Source organism: Sebastes fasciatus, chromosome 4 (genome assembly GCF_043250625.1).
Source record: "Sebastes fasciatus isolate fSebFas1 chromosome 4, fSebFas1.pri, whole genome shotgun sequence".
In the NCBI taxonomy this organism is placed as follows: domain Eukaryota; kingdom Metazoa; phylum Chordata; class Actinopteri; order Perciformes; family Sebastidae; genus Sebastes; species Sebastes fasciatus.
Window position 1 is genome coordinate 1221894 of NC_133798.1, and position 26443 is coordinate 1248336.

Sequence of the window (26443 nt, forward strand, 5' to 3'; positions counted from 1 at the left end):
GTTAATGCCTTAAAGAAAATAGTGGCGTTAAAACAAATTTGCGTTAACGTGTTATTATCACATTAACTTTTACAGCCCTATTACATCCCCCAATCTGCCCATTAGATCATGAGATATTACATTTTAGCCTGAGAGTGGTGCTAGCACATAGCAAAATAGATACAGTCCATCCTCAGGGGAGCATGAATGTGGTCAGTTAATAATAAGCCAATTAGCCTTTCACATTTCCATATTTCTTGTGTACAAATGCAAAGTTTGGACTAACAGTGAAGCAGGAGGAAATGTCGTAGGGTCACTATAAACATTAGCATTGAACTTCCACAAGACATGTCAAAGCAAGCTGGTCATTGTATCTAATTTATTGTGTGCAATGTCGACAATTAGAGGGCATGGAGGAGCTAGAAGAAACCTTATGGTTCATCCTCTGTGGAGCATGAATCTGCTCAGCACATTCCATGGTTATCTGCCCATTTGATAATTGGATAAATAATATTTATTTTACAAAAGTTGTAATTTTGACCTGAAAGTGGAGCAATACTGAATGGTCATAGTGTCTTGCTTTGGACCAAAGTGTTCCTCGGCTGTCTGGACCAATGCTTGTTTTCATCCGTATGAAACCCAGAGAAAATCTATCCTGCTTATCTAAAGTAACAGGAAGTGGAACATAAACCCACACACCTCTCAGCCAGTATCTCCAGAGGACTCCTGCCCAGGGCCCAGCCCCTCACCATCCAAGCACTGTCGAAGGCTGCCAGAAACCCCCGAGCACAACCTGTACCCATCGGCCAGAAAGGCTGTAAATGGAGAACACGATGTCAGCGTGAACACATCCGAGATGAGCCTCAGTCAGGACGGAGGACAGAGTATCAAACTGCCACTGCTACCTCGTACCTCAAGCAGACTATCTCCCACCAGTGCCACCAGGAGCTGATGTCCGTGTTTCTCCCTGATCAAGGCAGCATTCTCTGAGGCGTACATGCTGGTGAAGTCAAACATGGCTACATCCGGCTGCCCGTAGTGGTTGATGGCATAGTCCAGGGACGGCAGCTGGTAGTTTGTGCCGAAGTCGGCCGCCTCGCGGGCGTACGAGAGCAATTCTTCCTGGTTGACGTTGTCAGCACTCAGCAGTCGCTCCGTTTCTATGTAGTCCTGTATTGAGACGAGGGAAGGAAGCTTTAAGACAGAGATCATTGACATAAACTAAACGGTTTAAAGGTGCAGTGTGTAGGTCGGATGTGGTGGCATCTAGCAGTGAGGATGCAGATTGCAACCACCTGAAACACTGTGCCAAGTGTATAGGAGAATGGTAGCCGAAGCAAACACGTGAAAATGTGAATGGTCTTAGAGCCAGTTGTTGTAAGAGTAGCATAGGTCATTGGGTGAGTACAGTACGTGGAATGTGAGTAGTAAAGTAAGAGAGAGAGAGGCAGTGAATATGAGTGTGAGAGCTAGTGAGAGCTAGTGGAGCTAGTGAGAGCTGGTGAGAGCTGGTGAGAGCTGGTGAGAGCTGGTGAGAGCTGGTGAGAGCTGGTGAGAGCTGGTGAGAGCTAGTGGAGCTAGTGAGAGCTGGTGAGAGCTGGTGAGAGCTGGTGAGAGCTGGTGAGAGTTGGTGAGAGCTGGTGAGAGCTGGTGAGAGCTAGTGAGAGCTGGTGAGAGCTGGTGAGAGCTAGTGAGAGCTGGTGAGAGCTGGTGAGAGCTGGTGAGAGTTGGTGAGAGCTGGTGAGAGCTGGTGAGAGCTGGTGGAGCTAGTGAGAGCTGGTGAGAGCTGGTGAGAGCTAGTGAGAGCTAGTGGAGCTAGTGAGGGCTATTGAGAGCTAGTGAGAGCTAGTGAGAGCTGGTGAGAGCTAGTGGAGCTAGTGAGAGCTTGTGAGAGCTGGTGAGAGCTGTTGAGAGCTAGTGAGAGCTAGTGAGAGCTAGTGGAGCTAGTGAGGGCTATTGAGAGCTAGTGAGAGCTGGTGAGAGCTAGTGAGAGCTAGTGGAGCTTGTGAGGGCTATTGAGAGCTAGTGGAGCTAGTGAGAGCTAGTGGGAGCTAGTGAGAGCTAGTGAGAGCTAGTGAGAGCTAGTGAGAGCTAGTGGAGCTAGTGAGAGCTAGTGAGAGCTAGTGAAAGCTAGTGGAGCTAGTGGAGCTAGTGGAGCAGAAGACGGAGTTAGTTTAGCTTTGAGAACATTAAGTGAATGTACAGTGGAAGCTGCAGTTTGAGGTTTCCCGTGTCTTGTTTCCTGGGGGGCTGAGTGCAGTGACGGAGCAAGAAACGTCATCGACTCTGGCCCGAGCAGGAAAAGTTAACAGCGGTTTGTCCGTTCTGGGCTACTGTAGAAACAGGGCGGCCGGCTCCGTGAAGAGAGGACCCGCTCCCTATGTAGATATAAACGGCTCATTCTAAGGTAACGAAAACACAACGACTCTTATTATCAGGTGATTATACACTGAAGAAAACATACTTATGAATATTATATTAAATTTCTGTCAATGGATCCCCTTAAATGTTACACACTGGTCCTTTAAAGTTGCACTAATAAATATTTTTATATATAAGATATTGGGGCTGATCGAAGTTAACACGATAATAACGCATTAACGCAAATTTGTATTTATTTGTGCATATCTCAATGGGCAGATTGGGGGATGTAATAGGGCTGTAAAAGTGAACGTGATAACGGACTTTACTGTCTTTCAGTGGCTGTAGCAGGTTCAGGTTTAGAGTTAGAGAAAAGGTTCAGATATCATATGAAACTAGCTACTACTATGTCATGCTAGCTTGTCGGGAAGGAGGCTAAATGAGGCTCTAAAGTTTTGGCAATGAAAAACTGCCATGTCCGTTTTCAAAGGGGTCCCTTGACCTCTGACCTCCAGATCAGTGAATGTAAATGGGTTCTATGGGTACCCACGAGTCTCCCCTTTACAGACATGCCCACTTTATGATAATCACATGCAGTTTGGGGCAAGTCATAGTCAAGTCAGCACACTGACACACTGACAGCTGTTGTTGCCTGTTGGGCTGCAGTTTGACATGTTATGATGTGAGCATATTGTTTTATGCTAAATGCAGTACCTGTGAGGGTTTCTGGATCAATATCTGTCATTGTTTTGTGTTGTTAATTGATTTACAATAATGAATATATACATACATTTGCATAAAGCAGCATATTTGTCCACTTCCATGTTGATAAGAGGATTAAATACTTCACAAATCTCCCTTTAAGGATAAAAAATGTGCAATTAACTATGGACAATGATGTGATTAAATATTGGAATCGATTGACAGCCCTAAAACCCCCCAAAAAATTGATCAAATGACCAAGTGTAACATTAAAGAGGTGACTTGTAGTGACAACCCACAGTGAATTATCACCTGACTGCTGTTGTGCTGAGCTTTTTAGCCTCTTTTAGCTAATGTTTTGGTTTTATTGCCCTTAAAAAACACTCATCAACCATGCTTCCAGCAGCAGCAGCAGCAGGCAGCTGTTTCCAGTTAAAAGGCAGACAGACAGAGTGAGCGACTAGCTCCTGAACGTAGTGTAGTATTTAGCTGCTTAGCTCACTAAAGATAAAACAGAAAAGGAACTTTTATTGTTATACTGTGTTTGCACCTTTGGAGTCTATGAAAGCGTCTAGGCCAGTGGTTCTCAAACTGTACCATCAGTGGTACGCGAGCTCTCTGTAGTGGTACGCGGAGGAATCTCTGAAATATTTTTTTTTAAATTAATACGAAATAGGGCTGACCCATAAATCGTATTTTCATCGTCATCGTGATATGAACATGCGCGATGAACACATCGCAAAAGGCTGTCTGGAACGCGATGAATCAGAACAATCATTATATTTAGGGATGGTTAACGTAACTAGGTATTAAACTGGCCGTGGGGCTAAAGCTTCATCTTCTCCTCTGCTGCTGTCGGAGCTCTCCACTCACATCAACTTACAGTCAGTCAGTCAGTGAACAGCTGATCAGAGAGGCCGCGGTGGAGATGGCTACAACTACTCATAAGTTCAATCAAACTTTGCAAGTGTAAAGCCAAGACACGTTATCATTACACCTGTTCAACAAGCATGAACATGATGAAACTGTTAAACATGGAGGAAAGCAACGTTTCAATCTGCTCCGCCCGCTGTCTCTCATCCACCGCCGCTTTAGACAGGCACAACGCGCTAGCTCGGCGGTTAACAGTGATCTGTAAACACGTGTAAGTTATTTAGTTGAGTTGTGACTGACTTTAGTTCCCTGGTCAGCAGTGATCTGACTTTAGTTCCCTCTAGTCAGCAGTGATCTAACTTTAGTTCCCTGGTCAGCAGTGATCTGACTTTAGTTCACTGGTCAGCAGTGATCTGACTTTAGTTCCCTCTAGTCAGCAGTGATCTGACTTTAGTTCCCTGGTCAGCAGTGATCTGACTTTAGTTCCCTGGTCAGCAGTGATCTGACTTTAGTTCCCTGGTCAGCAGTGATCTGACTTTAGTTCCCTCTAGTCAGCAGTGATCTGACTTTAGTTCCCTGGTCAGCAGTGATCTGACTTTAGTTCCCTGGTCAGCAGTGATCTGACTTTAGTTCCCTGGTCAGCAGTGATCTGACTTTAGTTCCCTCTAGTCAGCAGTGATCTGACTTTAGTTCCCTAGTCAGCAGTGATCTGACTTTAGTTCCCTGGTCAGCAGTGATCTGACTTTAGTTCCCTGGTCAGCAGTGATCTGACTTTAGTTCCCTGGTCAGCAGTGATCCAGTGTTCAGTGTCCGGGGAGTTTATTGTGAAGGAGTAGAAGGCGTGAAGCGGTGATGCGCTGCAGACTGAGCCTCTGTGTTATTAATTTATTATCTTCATAAAGAATCATAAACCCTCGGCCACACCAGCTAAAACTAAAGCTGGCAGTAGGCTGTGTAGTCGGACTGTTTAGGTTAGGTTGTCACATATCTTACCTGTAAACTCATCAGCTGAAACCAAACAGCCCCTCTTCCCTCTATCAGCCCTAATGTTACTGTAGCAGAGGGAGGAGGACAGAGGACAGGAGGACAGAGGAAGGACTGAAACTGTCTGATGTCTGTGTTCTTCAGTCTTTATAAACTACACTTAGTATTTTCATGTCAGGAATATGATTTATTTTATTAACATGTTAAGCCATGGGCACACTACCAACGTCAGGAGCAAGTGGCGTCTGCGTCACGTGGTGGCTGCGTCGCGTGGTGGCTGCGTGATGCAGGAGTCTGGTGTTCACACTAGACGCTTGTTGGCTGCGTGTCGGCTGCCTGTCAGCTGTGTTTCTGCTGCTGCTGTCAGCCCTTTCTTTCTGCATAGAGTTTGCCTTTTAATGGCCATTTAACTTCATGATAAATATAATTTATATTTATTTTAGACAGAGAAAGGTTCAGAAACGTGTGGTAATTAGTAAATAATAGTAATAATCCACAATTAAAACTCCGTACTGTATTCATTTATGATGCTTTCCAAGTCACTGCATGTTCCACATCACTGTCCGGCACATATTTCAGAATAAAAGCCTCGTGTTAACAAATGAAGGGATTCTGTCTATAGAAAAAACGCCTGAGGGCTTTTATTTTGAAATGAAAGCAGGAAGTGTTGATTTAAAAATTTAACATTTAACCTAGTTCTATTTTAAATACAGTATATGTATATGTATAACTAATATGCTCACTTCAATATTTGTTTATTTATTGCAAGTCATATCATCATCTCAATATTGAACAGTGTTATCACACATGGCAGATGTTCCTCATATGGTGCAGGCCTAGTGTGAGAGGCTGCCCATGCATAGTATGAGAGTCGTGTGGAAGAGTTTAAGTGCCAGTTCTAGTACTACTCCTTTGTACAGCGTGGCTGACAAAGGTCAACAATAAGTAATATTCTTATTAGGAATAAATTTGCCTCCTGCGTGAACTGGGCATTGCTGAATAGGGTAGGCCTATGCTACTCTATTTTAACATCGGTCATAATGGTGGTACTTGGAGAGACAAATATTTTCTGAGGTGGTACTTGGTGAAAAAAGTTTGAGAACCACTGGTCTAGGCAGTAGGCAGATTGGAGCAAATAGGATTAAAAAAGGTATTTTTATAAAACGGTCACTATATCCTGACAGTAGTACATGAGACAGGTAACCTGAAAGAAGTCATGTGCCGGAGGAAAACAACCAATCAGAGCTGATCTGGAGTCTGCCGTCTCTGAGCAGCTGTCAATCACTCTCAAACCCTGATCAAACGGTCAAACTAGGCAGCGCTGATCAAATATGAATCAATATTCTGTTACGTTAATGCCTATTTCTCTCCTCAGATGTTCTCAGAATCATCTTGTAGTGTACTGTTTAGCTGTAAAATGAGAAAGTTTGCGACCCGGCAGCCATGTTGAGATCAGTTGAGGAAATACCAAGACCGCCCACCAGCCGGAGCACAGCCAATAGGAACGCTCTCTCTCTCTGAAATGACCTGTGATTGGTAAAAGTTTCCCGTCACGGGCTAGATGTTCTAAAGCCAGAAAACAGAGCCATGAGGAGGAGGAGAAGTCTAGTTTTCTCTCAGAACACTTGAATTACAATATGCTGAAAGGTTATTATGGGATTTTTGCCCAATGATGCCAAAAATATTCTGCGTACTGCAGCTTTAATTCTCAGACGTTTTGGCATTCAGCAAAACACCATTTAATGGTCAGACTTGTAATTTTCCAGATCACAAGAGTCCAGTTTGCTGCTGCAGCTTGTGGCTCGTTGTAGGCCAGACTGAACTCCACAGTAGTGAGTGATCCAACATGTTGCCCTTGCCATGTGTCATGCCTTCTCCCTTCGAGTCACTCAGGAAATAACTACGTCATGTTGTTTTGACTCGTTATCAAAGTGAGAAGCATCATTATCTCATGTTTTTATCAAAACAGAATTTCATGAGAACCAGAATGGCGGTTTGGACCAAGACACGAGGTTGATAATTCTCAAATGAAAAATAAATTTAGACTAGTGTGTTTCACTGCAAGAGGGGCATAATGATAAAACCAAGTTAATCCGTTAGTGGAATCAGTGAGCTATTACCACTAAGGAGGCCTCTGAAGCTTTGTTCACATGGTGCAACACAGCTGACGCAGTGAGGTATCACTCTGCACTAATGGGCAATGTAAGATGAGATAGAGACCACTGAGGGCACAGCAAGGCACAGTTTCAACACCTGTGTGTGTGTATGTGTGTGTGTGTATGTGTGTGTGTGTGTATTTTCAGATGATTATCCTGGCAAGCTCTGGGTGGGAGGGTTAACAACACACTGCACCCTGATGCCATAATAATATCTTCATTTATACCGTCTAATCTCTGTAGAGGACAGCGACTCTCACTGAGACGAAACCTCTGACTCATAATGTCTCTGTGTGTGTCAGTGGTGTTTGTGAGTGTGTGGGAGTTCGAGCTAGCATCTAATTAGAGCCCAATTCCATTATCATCCCCTATGGAGGCCCATCACTCACTGCCCTGGCTGCTGGCGAACACACACAGTATTGTCTACCCAAGAAACACTTAAAGGTCTCATATTATGCTCATTTCCAGGTTCATAGATGTATTTTAATGTTGCACTAGAACATGTTTACTCAGCCTGCATTTAGCCTCTGTCTGAGAGATCCTGATTTACAGCCTATCTCCTCCCACTCTGCTCTGATTGGTCAGCGTTTCTGTCAATCAAACGTCCTCAACACTGTGTCACTGTGTTGAGGACGGAGCAGCTTTGGCCCACGGAGAAAGAGGAGCTAAAAATAGAGTTTATAAAGTTTATAAACCAGAAACTTCACCCAGCGCCCGTTACCGGAGGAATCTGATCAGAAATCGGCGACACATGATGAACATCTGCGGTCCAGACTCCAGGTTTTCCTGACGGTTTCTCTCAGGTAAATAATGCTATTTATATCTCTGTTAGTTAGCTCAGTGTTTACCTTATGCATCAACTCTGTAAACCGTAAACACACACTCTGTTTTACGTCTGTCTTTACAGATCCATCTGTGAGAAATGACTGACAGAATCATCCCAGAGGAGAGCAGATAGCTGAGAGCAGATAGCTGTGAGCAGATAGCTGTGAGCAGACAGCTGAGAGCAGACAGCTGTGAGCAGACAGCTGAGAGCAGATAGCTGAGAGCAGACAGCTGAGAGCAGATAGCTGAGAGCAGACAGCTGTGAGCAGACAGCTGAGAGCAGATAGCTGAGAGCAGACAGCTGAGAGCAGATAGCTGAGAGCAGACAGCTGAGAGCAGATAGCTGAGAGCAGACAGTTGAGAGCAGATAGCTCTGTTTACATGGAGATACAGAGCTAACCCGTTAGCATGTAGCTACATGCTAACGGGTTAGCTACATGCTACCGCTATGAGACGTTGTGTAAACACAGCGACCATCAGGGTGGAAAATAGAAGATGTGAAACAGTAGTCAGTTCATTATTTCTGGTAAAAGACACCTGATAAATGTATGGAAGATCAGAGTAATGGTATATTAATTACAGTAGTAGCTGTCTCTGTGTTACCATGACTACAGACCACCGGAGCTTAGTTTATCATAGTTTACCAGAGCTGAAAGACTTTCTCCTGTACCATGTCATCATAACTGATGATTACAAATGCTGTGTATAATTAATATTGTCATCTATCTACTCAAATAAAGTTTGACTGTGAAACAGAAATGTGTTGTGTTGCTTACAAGTCACTATTTACTACCTGTACTCTTCTACATGCATGACATCAAATATATATAATATATAAATATCAGCTGTTTAAACAGTGTAATTACATAAAGCCTTTGTGAAAGAACATGCTATATTTAGATGATGGGAGTACATGAAGACTGTTCTGCTGGTTCTTGCAGACTAACAGTAGGAGCTACTTTGCTCAAGTTCGGTTGAGGAGGAGAGACAATGACGCGCTGTGGGGCGGGGTCAGCTACTGAAGGTTCTGCTCTGGTTCCAGGAAACCCTTACATGGCTTGCATTTCTCTAATGACGTCAGAAGAGAAGGAAAAAAAGCGAAGTGATTTTCTGCACCCATTTCCGGACAAACGGAGCAGGAGAAAAAGAGAGAGGATGGTCTTTTATGATACTATGGTGACCTGTAGACACACTGGGGACAGATATTGATGTTTAAAAAGACATGGAAAAGTGCATTTTGCATAATAGGTGACCTTTAAGCCCCGGTTCCACCGCAGGAACTTTCCACCGGAACTAAGAACCTTTTGAAGAACTCGTTGCGTTTCGACCGTAGGGACCAGGGTCTACATTAAGTTCCGGTGACATTTTCCAGGGATCTTCTACCCCCCAAAAAGGCCCTGGTCAAAGGGTAGTACTTTCTGGAAGTACCGGAACTTTCAGAATGGAGTTTGTAGGGATGACGGTCGCTGATCGGTCAAACACACACACTAATTTCGATAACTTTAATGTACTTGAAGTATGCATTGTGCAGCTGTATTATCTAGGAAAATATAAGTATCGGATTGGGACTCGGTATTGGCAGAAACTACTCGAATCGGGGACATCCCCACTTACGAGTGTGTGTTTCAGTCTTACTTTCATCAACACAAACTGTAAGGAACAATATTAATAGACAACTAGTCAAAACAAGTATTACAATATCGTCAGAGTCGCCGGTATGTCTCATTGAATGTGTTCTCATGTGGTTGTGATTCTCTGGACTGACTGTTCATGAAAGGTCTCATATTATGCTCATTTCCAGATTCATAGATGTATTTTAATGTTGTACTAGAACATGTTTACATGCTGTCATGTTCAAAAAACCCTTTATTCTTCTCATATTGTCTGCCTGAATATGCCTGATTAGATTAGAGCCTCATTCAGCCTCTGTCTGAAATGCCCTGATTCAGAGCCTGTCTCCTCCCACTCTGCTCTGATTGATCAGCGTTTCCTGCTCTGCGCTGTCAATCAAACGCCCTCAACACAGCATCACTATCTCCCCCGAGCTCTCTGTGCAGCTCCGTGAGCTACACAGAGAGAAGCAGCAGGAAGAGTTTATAAACTACTTCAAAGTTTATAAACCAGAAACTTCACCCAGCGCACGTTACCGGAGGAATCTGATCCCAAATCAGCGAGAAATGAACAACATCTGCGGTCAAGATTCCAGGTTTTTCTCAGGTAAATAATGCTATTTATACATGCTACCGCTATGTAGCTACATGCTACCGCTATGAGACGGTGTGTAAACACAGCGACCATCAGGGTGGAAAATAGAAGATGTGAAACAGTAGTCAGTTCATTATTTCTGGTAAAAGACAGCTGATAAACGTAGTAAAGTAATCAGAGTAATGGTATATTATTTACTGTAGGAGCTGTCTCTGTGTTACCATGACTACAGACCGGTTAACGTTACACTCACCGGAGCTTAGCCTGCCGTAGTTTACAGTAGCTTAAATAGACTTTATGGTGTACCATATCAAAATAACTGCAGGTGGGATTAAACATGCTGTGTATAATTAATATTGTCATCTGTCTACTCAAATAAAGTTTGACTGTGAAACAGAAATGTGTTGTGTTGCTTACAGTCACTATTTACTACCTGTACTCTTCTACATGCATAACATCAAATTAATGTTTCATATCAGCTGTTTAAACAGTGTAATTACATAAAGCCTTTGTGAAAGAACATGTTATATTATCTCAGATGATGGGAGTTTCTGCTGGTTCTTGCAGACTAACAGAAGTAAGAGCAGACTTTGCTTATAGTTAAGAGGCGGAGGAGAGAGTCACTCTGTGGGCGGGGTCACCTAGCTGGAGGTTCTCCGTTGTTCTAACAGGAAACCCTTATATGGCATGAAATTCGTCACCGACGTCACAGGAGTAAGGAAAAGCTGCTCAGCGTTTTTTTAGACCCATTTCCGGACAGATGGAGCAGGAGAAAAAGAGAGGATGGTCTTTTATGATACTATGGTGACCTGTAGACACACTGGGGACAGATATTGATGTTTAAAAGACATGGAAAAGTGCATTTTGCATAATAGGTGACCTTTAAGTGGGGAGGGCTGCAGCACGTTGAGTCGACCAATCAGCAGCCAGACAGGGACTGTGTGGGTTTAATGACCAATCACTTAATCTAACTGTTTGTCCAGGTTACTCCCTCTTCCTTGGTTTTACCCTAGATGATTCAACTTTACATTTTTTATTAACTTTCACTTTTTTAAATCTTGTATTTATGTAAATAGTTACGTAATGACGTCACTGATATGCAAATTTGTATGTGACAGAGTTATGGGCTAAATTAATCTACATTAGACCAGAAGCAGCAACAAAACTGCTGGTACACACCATGAAAACAGGCAGGTCATCACACCAACAACGGCGTTTTAAAATGAAAATGATCTCCGTCCAGACAAGTGTTTTAGGACCATATCAGAATGAATCTCCGTCTATACTACCACACCTGAAAACGCACATCAAATGACCATTCACGTACACTGGGCACGTACACTGGGCATGTGTAAACAGGAAGCAGCGCCGGACACAGGAATTGATGCAAAGCGCTCAAATAATACTGTAGCTTGCCTCCTGCGCATGTAGGCAGTAGCATCATTATAAAATGCAGAATTTAACAGCACAACAGCTGCTAGCAGAGACAACAAGGTCAGCAACGCTTGGAACTGGTTATCCATGTTGAAATGAACCACTGGTGGTCGAGGCTGATGTCGTTTGTTTTCTTCCCGAAAAGGTTCACGTGATGGGGCGTGACGAATCAGGGAAGGTCACGTCATGACCGATGAGACCCAATCAAGAGGCGAACGTGGATGTCTGCGTCATTGTTATCAAAGGTCTCCGTTTCTGTCCGTCCAGACTAAAACGTGACTCCCGGAGGTTTAAAACTAAAACGGGGTCAGCAGCGTTTACGTACGTCTTTGTTTTAGGGGCTCAAAAACGCCGCAGTAGTGTGGACGCTAGGCATAAACGGAGCAAAAGTTATGCGTTTTCAAAAAAAAACATTGGGGTAGGCCTACTACTGCAACGAACTGTTGACTATGGGGTCAGATCAGCCTCAATATTCACAAATGTATTTTGTGATATATATATAAATGACTCCTCACAAAAATATTTTAATTATTATAAAGAGTTATCGTTGTATATAAATGTAAAACATATCCACATAAAAAATAAGGTTCACAAATACATTTCTGATGAACACACAACTATGTCTTGTTTTAAATAAATGTAATAGAAATATACACATATATGTATTTTAAAGTATTTGCAATTTTCATCAAAACATATTGGGATGTTGTTACATTTATATACGGGGCGGCTGTGGCTCAGAGGGTAGAGGTCGTCCACCAATCGGAAGGTCGGTGGTCGATGTGTCCTTGAGCAAGACACTAAACCCCAAACTGCTCCCGGAGGCATAGCCATCGGTGTGTGAATGAGTCTTTAGATTAGATCCTGATGGGCAAAGTTGGCACCTTAGCAGCCTCTGCCATCAGTGTATGAATGTGTGTGTGAATGGGTGAATGCTGACATGTAGTGTAAAGCGCTTTGAGTGGTCTGAGGACTAGAAAAAGCGCAATATAAATGCAAGTCCATTTACCATTTACCATTTATATACAAACTGTTGAACCTGCATTTACAAACTGCTGTCATGTGTCAACTTCAACGCATCTCTGTGGGTTTTATGAGACTCCCCTGGCCTTAATACATCCATGCCCTGACGTGCACCGATCTGCAAATGCATTTTTTTCAATAGGGAATTATCTGTAGCCAATCAGATGTCTCCCTCCTTATCAGCCAATCACATGAGCGTGTCCCCACGAGGGTATGATTTAGGTCATGCCCAGGGTGAACGCTGACAGGGAAAGTAGTCAGACAGCTGGCTTTGGTGAAGTGGTCCAAACGTTGGACTGGTGCATCCAGCTAAGAGTTGAAACAATCAAACGTGGGCAGATACGTCTGTAAAGATCCCCAAAAGAATCCAAACAAAGAGCTACAGCGACTGGACTGAAGGTTTCATCCATGAAGGAGAGACCACCGGCACCTGCCCTGTTGCTATTAGACAGCTGGCTAATGCTAACGCTAGCTAATGTTGGCTGATGTTAGTTGGCTATATGTTTGTTTTTCAACTGAATTCAATACAGATCCCTGTATTTGTCCCTGAGGGGTAGCCTAATTGCAGAGGCTCGTACAGTAGTACAATTAACACAATACAGGAAAAATGTAAACATCTTGAGTTAAAAATAATTGATACTAATATAGTACTAATAAATGATGATACTAGTAGGATACTTATAGTAGTGCAATTACAATATAGTGCAGTATACACAGTATATGTATAGATATAAAAAAATGGATGAATGAAGAAGCCATGTGCAAGTCTGTGTGTGCGTGTGTGTGTGTGTGTGTGTGTGTAAATGTGTATGTGTGTATGTGTATGTGTATGTGTGTGTGTGTGTGTGCGTGCGTGCAAACTCACATTTCTGATGACTCCTTTGTCCAGCAGGCTCTGCTTCTTTGCTGTCATGACAAAGTAGTGGGTGTTGTCTCTGTAGTAAACTATATTCTCCAGGTCAATTCCTGTAAACAGGAGCAGGTTTACTTAACAAAGGGGACTTAAATGCTGCAAGAAAGAGAAATTAGAGTGGGAGAAGCAACCTGACCATCAGAGAAAATTGGTCTTTGGAGTCTGGGCTGCTGGTGTCACATTGTTTTTCTAATTCACCTGTCTCCTCCCTGAGTTCCAGAAAGAACTTCTGGTTAAAGATGAATGCCACGCCACTGATTTCCTCCACTCTTGCCTCTGCTGTGGTGTTTCTGTTGACAAAGTTAGCCGTGATGGCGATGGCCAACTTCCCTCGAAACTCTTTGCGACCAAAACCTGCCAAGAGGGGAAGAAAAACCTGAGCAACGAACCCTGCAGAGGGAAACCTGTGGTGAAAAATATGTCATTAACCGATGATTTTAAACTATATAAATTAGGGCTGGGATGATACTCCTATCCCCCAATTCGATACTATCACCATACTTGGGTGCAGATTCGATATGTATTGCGATTTTTAAGTATTGTGATTTGATATTACGATTTATTGTGATTTTTGTTAACTTTTTTAACACTAGACCATGGGAACAAGTTGAATCATACACTTCTAGAGACTTTTACTTTGGAAAATATCTCAATGAATCCAGTAAGAATGTTTGATTTTCAGCATGTATGTAGTCAGAGATGTCCTGAAGTCAAATATATCAGGATCATTGTCAGGAATTATTTATTACATATTTTCCACCAACCCAAAAATCAAAGAATAAAGACATTTCCCTCACAGATTAGTGGTATTTTCTTTTTAATTTATAAGGGACATGTAATGTTTTATACTTCTGGTGAATATAATCCATCAATCTTATTTCCATAGATGTATTTTGTAGATACAGTTCCCTTTGTTAACACCTTATTTTGAAAAGTGGACATAGTCCCACGTGTCTACTTCCTCTAACTTCTCCAAGGTGGTCTCTAGCTCTCCCATCAGCTCCATTCTCTTTATCCATCCATGGTCAGCCCAATCGGGGCCGTTTGAATGCAGGGAACAGAAATGTCAGTATCTGGGTGCTCTACAGTTTTACATTTGTAATAACAAAAAGTGCTTTGACTGCAACAAACATTTTTCTTAGGACTCATTTGGAACCATATCAACCGTCATAGTTTATCCCACAGCACCACTCCTATTTGTCTATTAAGTCTTTTTTCTTCGGAAGGTTCCTGACTACGTGAAATGACTGGGAGGTATCTGAGTAGCAGCCATGGTAAGAGCTGGTCCAATCCTCTAAATGCTGAGGAAAGGTGCTTCCTGTCCTATAGCATCGGATACACTGGAGCATCCTTTAAAAAGAAATGGGGAAAATGTCGTCCCACAATTCCTTGCGGCCGCAACATTTAAAGCGACGCACCATTCGGCCGTTCATGAAAACAAACAATATGCCTCTCATGCATAGATTTAACCATGATTTTCATACAGTCATATACTAATCGGGATACCTGTTGATAAATGAGTGGACAGTGACAACCATTTTGTCTCACTTTATTTTTAAATTTCTTATTGATAACATTTTTATGTAAACAAATATATGTTTTTTTTAAAGAATACATCCACAGAGCTTTAAGAAAGGTGCTGAATAAAAGTATTACTTTTCCTGAAAAAAATTATTATGATTGTGAATTAATCATTTTTAAAATTTTGACGGGTTCAAATTGAATGTTTTGTTTATCTCCGTGGAAGATATCTGACGTTTGGTTCACAAGCCTTGTGAGCCAATAGTAAAACGAGGTTGGTATCACGTGGTATCTCTGGGTTGTCAGTTAATGGCTGAGATTGATGGAAAGTGTCTGGAAACGACTTGTTGTGAAGTGAATGTAATGGAACGGAGGAGGGAGAAGGCGACATCTAGTGACTGAATGTTATCAACGTTATCGATAGCACCTTATATAGCCTGCATGCATCAGCATGGTGAGAATGAACGGGCCGAAGTGTCAGATGCACTGTTTATAGTCCATCTTCTACGGCTGACCTGCGTCAGGGTCGCATCATAATCACAGAGCCTAGTGAAGTCCAGTCGGACTCTCTGAACACCACGGTTATCTTTTCCTGAGTCCTTCTGAATTCTCCTTCTCATCTTTCCTTGACCTCATGACGTTTTCCATCGAGGTCAAGGAGAAGTGGTTGGGAAAAGACATTAGGACGTCATTTTTGGACTTTTCGGCCCCAGCCCCGGTTGTTCTCACCGTCTAATGTGTTTTTGCGTCCATCGGCTCCAATCACTACATCAAAATCAAAGTCCGAGACAGGAGCGCTGGAGGGCCGGACTTCTGCTCGCCACCCAGGACCTGAAGAAGAACACACCAAACCAAATTGATTATTTCTATTCCATAACATACATGTGATCTAAAGAGAGTTTAAGTGAATAACTGAAGGAGAGGCGAAGAGACAAATCTCTGGTGCGTTTTTGACAACAGCTGCTAGATGGCGCTGCTGTAGCGCTGCTGCCATTTTGGACTGAAAACACCAATGAGTGTGTGTTCATGGATGTGTAAAAAGACGTCTGTAAATCAGAGGATAGAAATCAACCTCCAGTAGGAACACTTGCATATGCTCATTTAAACCACAATGTCCTAAAAGTAGTAAAATGAACTAACAGCTGAATCCAGAGTTATTTTCCTCGCCATAATGAACGGTCATCAGACCCACGGGACCGCACCGCCCTGCACGCTCATGTCACATATCTGGTTCTGCCAGCTTCCTGCTAGCTGTATGCGTCTGTAATAATGGATATATTGGCTGTAATTCATCACGTTTATTATCTTCTAAAACACCGTATGGTTGTATGCTGTAAACCTGTACCGTGGTGGATGTATTAACTTCTCTGTTCCCAAACAACCGGCTATCGGCCAGTAGCTAGTAGCGCTAGTAGCCAGTAGTGCTAGTAGCATGACATCAACAGGATTTAATGGAGTTGTTTATTTACTAACACGCAGTGCAAAAGACCAGGACACAACCTCTTCTACATCCATGGTCTGTGGTCTACTGGACCCTCTTCTACATCCATGGTCTGTGGTCTACTGGACCCTCTTCTACATCCATGGTCTGTTGGGCCCTCTTCTACATCCATGGTCGGTTTGACCCTCTTCTACATCCATGGTCTGTGGTCTGTTGGACCCTCTTCTACATCCATGGTCTGTGGTCTATTGGACCCTCTTCTACATCCATGGTCTGTGGTCTGTTGGACCCTCTTCTAAATCCATGGTCTGTGGTCTATTGGACCCTCTTCTACATCTATGGTCTCTGGTCTATTGGACCCTCTTCTAAATCCATGGTCTGTGGTCTGTTGGACCCTCTTCTACATCCATGGTCTGTGGTCTACTGGACCCTCTTCTAAATCCATGGTCTGTGGTCTGTTGGACCCTCTTCTACATCCATGGTCTGTGGTCTACTGGACCCTCTTCTACATCCATGGTCTGTGGTCTATTGGACCCTCTTCTACATCCATGGTCTGTGGTCTATTGGACCCTCTTCTACATCCATGGTCTGTGGTCTATTGGACCCTCTTCTACATCCATGGTCTGTGGTCTACTGGACCCTCTTCTACATCCATGGTCTGTGGTCTATTGGACCCTCTTCTACATCCATGGTCTGTGGTCTATTGGACCCTCTTCTACATCCATGGTCTGTGGTCTATTGGACCCTCTTCTAAATCCATGGTCTGTGGTCTGTTGGACCCTCTTCTACATCCATGGTCTGTGGTCTACTGGACCCTCTTCTAAATCCATGGTCTGTGGTCTGTTGGACCCTCTTCTACATCCATGGTCTGTGGTCTACTGGACCCTCTTCTACATCCATGGTCTGTGGTCTATTGGACCCTCTTCTAAATCCATGGTCTGTGGTCTATTGGACCCTCTTCTACATCCATGGTCTGTGGTCTATTGGACCCTCTTCTATATCCATGGTCTGTGGTCTATTGGACCCTCTTCTACATCCATGGTCTGTGGTCTGTTGGACCCTCTTCTACAGCCATGGTCTGTGGTCTATTGGACCCTCTTCTACATCCATGGTCTGTGGTCTGTTGGACCCTCTTCTACAGCCATGGTCTGTGGTCTATTGGATTCCATTTTGGATCCTTGACATGAAAAAGTTTGAGATTGATCTCAGAATCTGTGTGCTGGATTTTTCTAACTTCCATTTATGTCCATCGCTCACTTTCTGCTCCTCTGGGAAGCAGCCGGGCTAAAGTTTAATAATTAAATCAGTAAATAGTTATAATAGTATGAATATTTATAATATTTTATTGTTCAACACAGGACATTTCAGTAGAGACATTAAATATGACAATAGAACAGAAATAATTTAGTTTTACTTTTTTTCTCTGGGTGCTGATGTTGCAATGGAACAACTAATTGGTAAATGGACTTGGACTTATATAGCGCTTTTCTAGTCTTTCGACCACTCAAAGCGCTTTACACTACATGTCAGCATTCACCCATTCCAACTTTGCCCATCAGGATCTAATCTAAATACTCATTCACACACTATGCCTTCGGGAGCAATTTGGGGTTAAGTGTCTTGCTCAAGGACACATCGACATGTGACCCGGAGCAGCCGGGGATCAAACCACCGACCTTCCGATTGGTGGACAACCTGCTCTACCCTCTGAGCCACAGCCACCCGATAATTGTCTTTCACTCCTTATTCTGAGCATGTGAGGTTATTTCTCAGCTGCCACACAGCAGCTACAGCATGTTGCTCAGTCCTCTTAAGTACATGAATGCTTGGGATTGTGTTCCCTGGAGTGTTAAAGTGCCAAATGAGTCCCCATACGCTATATTTAGGACACTTGGCATTAGAAGGGCAAACTCTAGAACTAAAATGGAACTATCAGCAGACTCTATCAATAGACTTGGGTTATTTTCCACACAGTTTGCTATAAATGCTGACACTGCAGACGCCTCCTCTCTAGGAAACTTTCTAATCGCTTCAACATACGGATTTTGTTAGCATATTCCATATATTTCCATATATAGCTGAGATATGCAGGCGAGTCCCTGCGTGTCACTGCCACTCATGACCCTTTAACATACGGATAACACACATGCAGACTTACTGCCGTCGGTCTGCTCTGCCGGCGGCTCCACCAGTTTGACGAACTCCAGGTTGACGTGAATCTCCACTCCCAGAATCAGACTCACTTTGAGCAGCATCAGCTGCAGCTGCCGGATACCTGCAGTGGATACACGCACATATGCACATGCAGATATTGGTTATCCAAAAAGCACACAAAGCAGATGTGCATTTTAAACTAGGGCTGACTTGAGGTGAGCTTACTAAGCTTTAATTTACTTTAAGGCAGCGAGCTGTTATCACTGCATCTGCCACCTGGCACATAGAGGTTGGAGCTTAAAATACAGGAAATAGTTAGCTTAATGACCCAATTAATATAGAACGTTTGTCCATCTGATATAATATGTTTAAAGGCCGACACCAGATAATCACATTTTGAAGCTGATGTTACAAGACCATTTCTGTTTATTGACCTGCTGTTTAGGAACATAACTAGGAATGTGGACTTTGAAAAGGTTATAAACAACTCATATAAAAACTTAGAAGAAAAAAAAGGTTCTTCAATGTGTGGCAGCTGCCAATTCTCTGGTGATTAGAGGGTTATTCAGTTCACCTGTTGCGCAGGGTGTGGGGACTGGCTCTTAAATGATAGTTGAGAGCAGCTTGGTGCATTCCCCTCTTGGCCAATCAGGGTGTAACGACGCCCTTTCTGTAGGGCTTAAAAGAGGAGGGAAACTGCACACCCAGTGTCATTCTGATCTCTCCTTCACTCAATGCAACATGTGTTATCAGCAAAACCAGAAACTCTGGTCTGTTTTAGGCCCTTTTGAGATTCTGTGCCCTTTGTGTCTTGTTTATTGAGAGTGTTGACTCTCCTAGTTGGGGAAACAAAATAAATACCAATCAATTGGGTTACCTGCACTGGGACGATTAGGTGCTATTTGTGCAAGAATCTGGCTTGCCTAACGCCTGCAGGCTGTATTTTGTTATTCTCTTCATTTGTTGATTTTCAATGAAACCCTTTATACCCATTTCTTTTAGTGTATTTTATTTGGGAAAACTTTAAAGGAGGGTAAAAGGAAAAATAAAACCAATATTTCAGTTTCCTTAATTGTTTGTTATTGTAGAGGCATTTGTTCATTATTATTATTAAGGAGGCATTTTATTTTATATTATGTGGATGGGAACTGGTCGCGGATGGGAACTGGTCGCGGGTGCAAGCGGCCGAAATGGGTTTCCTCAGGAGGGTGGCTGGCGTCTCCCTTAGAGATAGGGTAAGAAGCTCAGTCATCCGTGAGGGACTCGGAGTAGAGTCCTTGCTCCTTTGCGTCGAAAGGAGCCAGTTGAGGTGGTTCGGGCATCTAGCATTGATGCCTCCTGGGCGCCTCCCTTGGGAGGTGTTCCAGGCACGACCAGCTGGGAGGAGACCACGGGGAAGACCCAGGACTAGGTGGAGAGATTATATCTCTACTCTGGCCTGGGAACGCCTCGGGATCCCCCAGTCAGAGCTGGTTAATGTGGCCCGGGAAAGGGAAGTTTGGGGTCCCCTGCTGGAGCTGTTGCCCCCGCGACCCGATCCCGGATAAGCGGTTGAAGATGGATGGATGGGATGAACTGTTTTTCAGTCTTCTGACTGAACAACTAAAGTCTGGGAAAATCAGTACCGCCACAAATGATTCTTATTTTGTTAAGAACATACTTCAACATAAGGCAATACATACTTAAACTCTATGTATTCTGTTCCTGAGCAGTAGGGATGCACCAATCCAACTTATTTTCTTCTAATACCTAACTCAGTGTATCTGCCTATACCAAGTACCAGTCTGATATCTGCTGTTTTCACAAATTGGTGTACATCACTGTGTAGAACTCTTTGGGATTAGTTTTATGTCAGGTAACACGAGGCCATTAAGTATTTAATCCTCTTATCAACATGGGAGTGGACAAATATTAGGTATATGTAAATGTATGTATATATTTATTATTGTAAATCAATTAACAACACAACACAATGACAGATATTGTCCAGAAACCCTCACAGGTACTGCATTTAGCATAAAACAATATGCTCCAATCAGAACATGTCAAACTGCAGTCCAACAGGCAACAACAGCTGTCAGTGTGTCAGTGTGCTGACTTGCCCCAAACTGCATGTGATTATCATAAAGTGGGCATGTCTGTAAAGGGAAGACTCGTGGGTACCCATAGAACCCATTTACATCCACACATCTGGAGGTCAGAGGTCAAAATATACATGATAATTTTTCCTCGCCAACATTTAGTATAAGTTTGCAGCGTTATTTAACCTCCTTCATGAGCTAGTATGGCATGGTTGGTACCGATGGATTCATCAGGTGTTATAGTTTCATATGATACCAGTATCTTCACTCTAGCTTTAAATCTGTTAAAAAGTTGCGTTAAAGAAATAAGTGGTGTTAAAATGAATTTGCGTTATCGCAAATAAAAAAAGAATAAAACACAAAATAAGGCAAATGTGGCACACGTTGGATTTCACAGAGTTAATATAGTTTATACATACGGTCTGCAGCTCAGCAGCAGTTATGGGAGGAAGTTAAGGTTATGAGATGTCCAGCTCATCTTAGAGAGGAGGTATTAATACATGACACTGTTACTAAAGCTGGACAGGAAGAAACGCCAATGGAAACATCAGAGACAGAGACTGCAGCAAACTAGGCTGCTGGAAAAATCTCCTCTCACAGGTTACAGAGTCACACGGCCAGCACATACTGTACTGCCACAGTGGGAAATACTGAGACAACATGAAGGACAGCTTTTGAGGGGACAGCTTTGGTTTTGTGGTCACACCATGTCAGATGTATCTGCATTGTAGTGATTACACGCACGCAGGCTAAAAAGGTTCCTGACTCCCAGGTTGAGGAAGTTGGTTTTCTGAAACTATTCGACATAATCAAAGAACTATTTCTCTTTCTTCCCAGAGCACTACGAGGAAAAAGGAAAAGGTTTAAATGTTAAGCTTCAGTCAAGTTTCCCACTGTGCGCTCTCTCTTCATCAAAGACATATTGATAAAGGACCAAAAGGAGAGGAGTTGAGAAATAAAGGAGTTGCAGATCGACACTCACTGATGTGGTCGAGGGTGCCGGCGCAGAACTTCCCGTAGAACTTCTTGGCTCCGAGGCCCCTGAGGTCGTGGATGGTGAAGGGCCAGAGGTGGAGCACGTTGTTCCTGGAGAAGGTGTCCCTCTTCTCGATCACCACCACCTTACATCCCAGTAGGGCGAGCTCGATGGCTGTCCGCAGACCACAAGGACCGCCGCCGATGATCAGGCACTGAATAAAAAGCAGCAGAAGAAGTCAAAATGGGGGTGGATGTGGGGGGTGTGAAGGAAAAAGTGGTAGGGATGTTAAGAGAGAGAGAGAGACATAGCATGGAGCATTATTTAGCCTCCTTCTGTAGGTTTACTAGTTTCATATGATGCCAGTATCGTCACTCTAGCTTTAAAACTGAGCCGCTACAATCTCAAAATCACAAGTTGTGTTAAAGAAATTAGTGGCATTAAAATGAATTTGCGTAAACGCGATATCACGTTAACTTTGACAGCCCTACAGAGAACACAAAAAATAAAGTATTAAATCTACTTTTCTTGTTTCCAACTTTTAAAATTACATTTGTTTTCCATAGATGCCATTTGATTGACATGTGTGTGTCTTGTAATATTGCCTGATAATAACAATAGTAAAGAACATGATTTTTTGCATAGTAACTGAAAAAACAGTACAAAGGTGAGTAGACAACATCATCAAGTGGAAAGTCTCAAAGGTCCTCTGTGATCACAGTCAACATGTCATTTCCAGGTCATCATGTCGTTTGCCAGGTCACAGTAATAGTGAACATTACCTGGTAAATCAATTAGCACAGCCGTCTGGGATAGGTTAGTTTAAATCACTTTGGGGAGTATGATTTGTGGCAGAACAAAATATACAAAGTTACAGAAATTTAGATTCTAGATACAGAGTTCCAGAAAACAGAGCGCCTACCCAGCTACAGGGCCACCATCTTTCTCCAAACAGCAGTTTCTCCCACAAATATGTCTGGGATAATAACTGAGCTGTTATTTTTGGCCGGCCCTCAGCCCAACCCAGTTCTGGTAATCTCCCCTCTGTGAGTCTCTGGCCTCTTTCCCCTCCGGATGTCTTATCTTTACCTTCAGATATGAAGTCATTCCAACACTATGCTAAACATGCTGCTTATAATACTGACACACTGTACATGGTCAGACAATGGGCAGATCAGCTCATCACATAACATCAACACTATGAGATATCTATCACACTAAATATGTATATGAACTCCCAATGCCGTCTTTGGGCCTCAGTGTAATACTACAATCTGACTAACATACAGTGACAACTTTCCTAAAGTTTCCCCTATAAATCCAACTGAATTTACTCATTCTACTCACTGTACACGCAAAATCCACTTCATTCAGCCTCTCAAAGTTAAGACTACTTTGGTCTAATTACTTATTTGCATATAATTACAGAAATAATCCACTTACATCCACACTGGCAAAGGTTTTAATTAGTAAATAAACAAACAAATAAACCATAATTCCCTAAGATTTTGTTTTAGGATTTTTAGGTTTGTAAAAAAAAGTTGATGTTCTATTCAATGTGTATGTACAGTATATGTTCAACTCAACAGGACACAGAAAAGGATTATATCTACAGTCAGTCAGTGTACTGTTGTTAATGAATAGTGAGGACCTTTGTAACCTTTCTGTACTGGTCAGTCCCTTTCTGACAAAACTAGAAAAAAAAGCTGCATTCTTAATTCATTCAACCTGTTTTTCATCAGATAATTAGAACATAAAATCCTATGTGAAATAAATTTGGCCAAATGAGAAATGACAATGACAAATCAGAGCTGATCTGGAGTCTGCCATCCAGCTGCAGTCTATGAGAGCCGGCTGTCAATCACTCGTGAACTCCGACCAAACGGTCAAACTAGGCAGCGCTGATCAAATATGAATCAATATTCTGTTACTGTAATGTCTATTTCTCTCCTCAGATGTTCTCAGAATCATCTTGTAGTGCACGGTTTAGCTGTAAAATGAGAAAGTTTGTGACCCGGCAGCCATGTTGAGACCAGTTGAGAAAATACCAAGCACTGCCCACCAGCCACCAAACAAGATGATTCTGAGAACATGTGAGGAGAGAAATAGGCACTACAGTAACAGAATATTGATTCATATTTGATCAGTGCTGCCTAGTTTGACCGTTAGATCGGAGTTAGTGAGTGATTGACAGCTGCCTCCGTTGAATGAACAGCCAATAGGAACGCTCTCTCTCTGAAATGACCTGTGATTGGTCAAAGTCTCCCGTCACAGGCTAGATGTTCTAAAGCCTGAAAACAGAGCCATGAGGAGGAGCAGAAGTCTAGTTTTCTCTCGGAACACTTGAATTACAATACGCTGAAAGGTTATTATGGGATTTTAGCCCAATGACGACAAAGATATTCTGCCTACTGCCAATTAACAGTCAAATTTAAAGTATTTAGGCCTGTGTGTACTTATTATTTTGCTACTTTCATTCTTAAAAAGTCACCAGACCCCAGACCCCCCACTTTGGTTGCGAATTCCTCCCAATCTTTGAGGTGTCAAGGTTGGCAAGTATGCTACTGCTGCTCTACAATACACAACAAGATATGGCATATTGGCACTATGTGGTCAGTGGATCATTTTTACAGCACAGTGCAGAGAAAACAGAGAGAAGCTGGGAAAGCTATAATGACTGACTAGCATGTTAGCGGTTAGCTCCACTGCTACTACAGCGAGTAGTTCACTACAGCGAGTAACCAAGCTCCTACAACCACATATTTCCTGAAGATGTACAAATGAATTTCACTGTTGCCATTGTCCTGTGTGATCACACCTTTACGGCTGTTTGTATGAACCAGCAAACCTCCAACACCGTCAGGTCACAACAACACCTTTTACCTCGCAGTGCTTCCCATTATCCCAGTATATATACTCAACCAAACTACTTTCCTGTGTCTATGGCCCTGTTCACACCTGGTATTAACATGCGTCCTCAGTGATCACTAGTGAACAGCTCTGAGTACAGGTGTGAACACACTCAAGACGCATTGAGGACACATTGAGATCGGATCTTTCAGACCACATTCAGAGGTGGTCTGGGCCACATATGGCCACATTCTTCTAGCAGTGTGTAGTGAATGTGTCCTGGGCCACATTAAGGACCGCCTACTCATCTGATGTCCTGCTGGGATCCGCGGGATCACTGAGCTCCTCAGGTGAACAGACAGACAGACACGGGCACTTGTCAGCATGGAAACGGCCTCTGTTCTCTACTGTATCCTGTCGGTACAACTGTATTTTATTAAAATTGATCTTGTTTATAGGCTACATATCTACAGACTATCAGACTGGGCACGCAAAGTGCATTATTATAATACTGTCAGAGATGTGTCGCTGTTTTTGTTCCGCTGCTTTGCGGATCAGATCACAATTGGTCACTGAAGACGCATGTGGAGACACATTCTTTTTTTTCTTTTTTTAAGATCATTTTTTGGGGCTTTTTATGCCTTTCGAACCCCGGGCCTCTACAGCAAAGACTCGCCTATTTGATACATGGGGCGCCCGCTCTACCAGGTGAGCTAACGCGGCGCCCCGAGACGCATTCTAATGGCAGGTGTGAACTGACATACTGAGAGCTGTCCACATGTGATCGGATCACTGAGGACGCATGTTAATACCAGGTCTGAACAGGGCCTATTAGTAGCCTCAAACTCCAGTACAGGGTCTCTCTTACCCTGGTGCTGTGGCAGGCTTTATTCTGGTTGTAGACCTTGTGCTGTGCCCTCTTGTCCAGTTTGGTCCACAGGGCCTTGACCTTCCAGGTGCTGATTGCAGCTTTCAGTGAGCTGTAGAAGTTGCTGTAGTCCAGAGGATCCAGCTCCAGCTGCCTGCAGAGGATGCTGAAGGCCTGCAGAGTCCCTTTACAGGTGGATGCCTTGACAAAGTTCTCAAAGAGCACGCTGGCCTGCGCTGTACGCTCATCCTCCATCTCACCCATCTGCTCTGATGGTAACGAGTGTCCAGACGCTCTCTCTTCTTCCTCTTCTGCTTCCTTTCCCTGTTCACTCCTCCCACACCGTCAGTACCGGACTCCTATGGCGCGGTGTGTGCTGCCATGCTTAGCTAGTTCTGAAAGAAACAAACAAAGAAAGATTTGTAGTCAGAGACACAAAATCAAGAACCCAGGTGATCCGTCCTACATCCTGTGCCAATCCGGTCTCACAGGAAGGCGTATAAATACCATGACACTACACGGACATTCAACGTGTCATGAGTACGCATTTTAGAGTTTTCGCGTGGCATTTGTACGCAACGCAAACGTCCGCAGTTCGGTTTAAGCAAGAAAACCACGTAGTTAGGGTAAAGGAAAACATCATGGTTGGGCTTAAAATAAGTAAGTAAACTAAGTAAAACATGTACGGAAACAACTACGGAAAACACGTCACAGACATCAATAATATGACAATATGACAAACTTACAAAATACCGGTCAACAAGGGTCTGGAACACGGTCTAGACCTTGGGCCTGTACTACCAAGCAGGATTTGGCGTTAGTGAGGTAACTTCAGGGTTTTCAGTCCTACGACGGGGGATCACTTCTTACCGGGGTAGATCACCATGGTAACTGATGCTGAACAGCTAACCTGCTCCGGAGCAGGTTATGTTCCAGATAAGGGATCAAGTTGTATAAAAGCACCTCCTACTGACCAATCAGAGCTCTGTATGCGGATCGTATGATAATATTACACAAATATGAAGAAGTTACAGTCATAATCAGACTAAGTCATCACAGTTTAAACTGACAGATGCAGGAAGAACAGCTGGATTTAT

At 43.1% G+C, this 26443-nt stretch overlaps 1 protein-coding gene across 10 annotated transcripts in view; it reads right to left on the reverse strand.

Annotated features, from left to right (window-relative positions):
• The window catches only part of mical2b (microtubule associated monooxygenase, calponin and LIM domain containing 2b), a 141612-nt gene that overhangs the window by 85218 nt on the left and 29951 nt on the right, over positions 1 to 26443 (reverse strand). For all 10 annotated transcript variants that reach the window (XM_074634094.1, XM_074634092.1, XM_074634096.1 and 7 more), the window contains exons 2-9: positions 25347 to 25741; positions 21635 to 21842; positions 18576 to 18692; positions 15706 to 15807; positions 13654 to 13809; positions 13408 to 13508; positions 892 to 1149; positions 679 to 794 (exon numbers count right to left, since the gene is read on the reverse strand). In XM_074634094.1, the coding sequence (XP_074490195.1) occupies positions 679 to 794; positions 892 to 1149; positions 13408 to 13508; positions 13654 to 13809; positions 15706 to 15807; positions 18576 to 18692; positions 21635 to 21842; positions 25347 to 25610 (1322 nt within the window). In that variant the 5' untranslated portion in view covers positions 25611 to 25741. The remainder of the gene's footprint in view (positions 1 to 678; positions 795 to 891; positions 1150 to 13407; positions 13509 to 13653; positions 13810 to 15705; positions 15808 to 18575; positions 18693 to 21634; positions 21843 to 25346; positions 25742 to 26443) is intronic.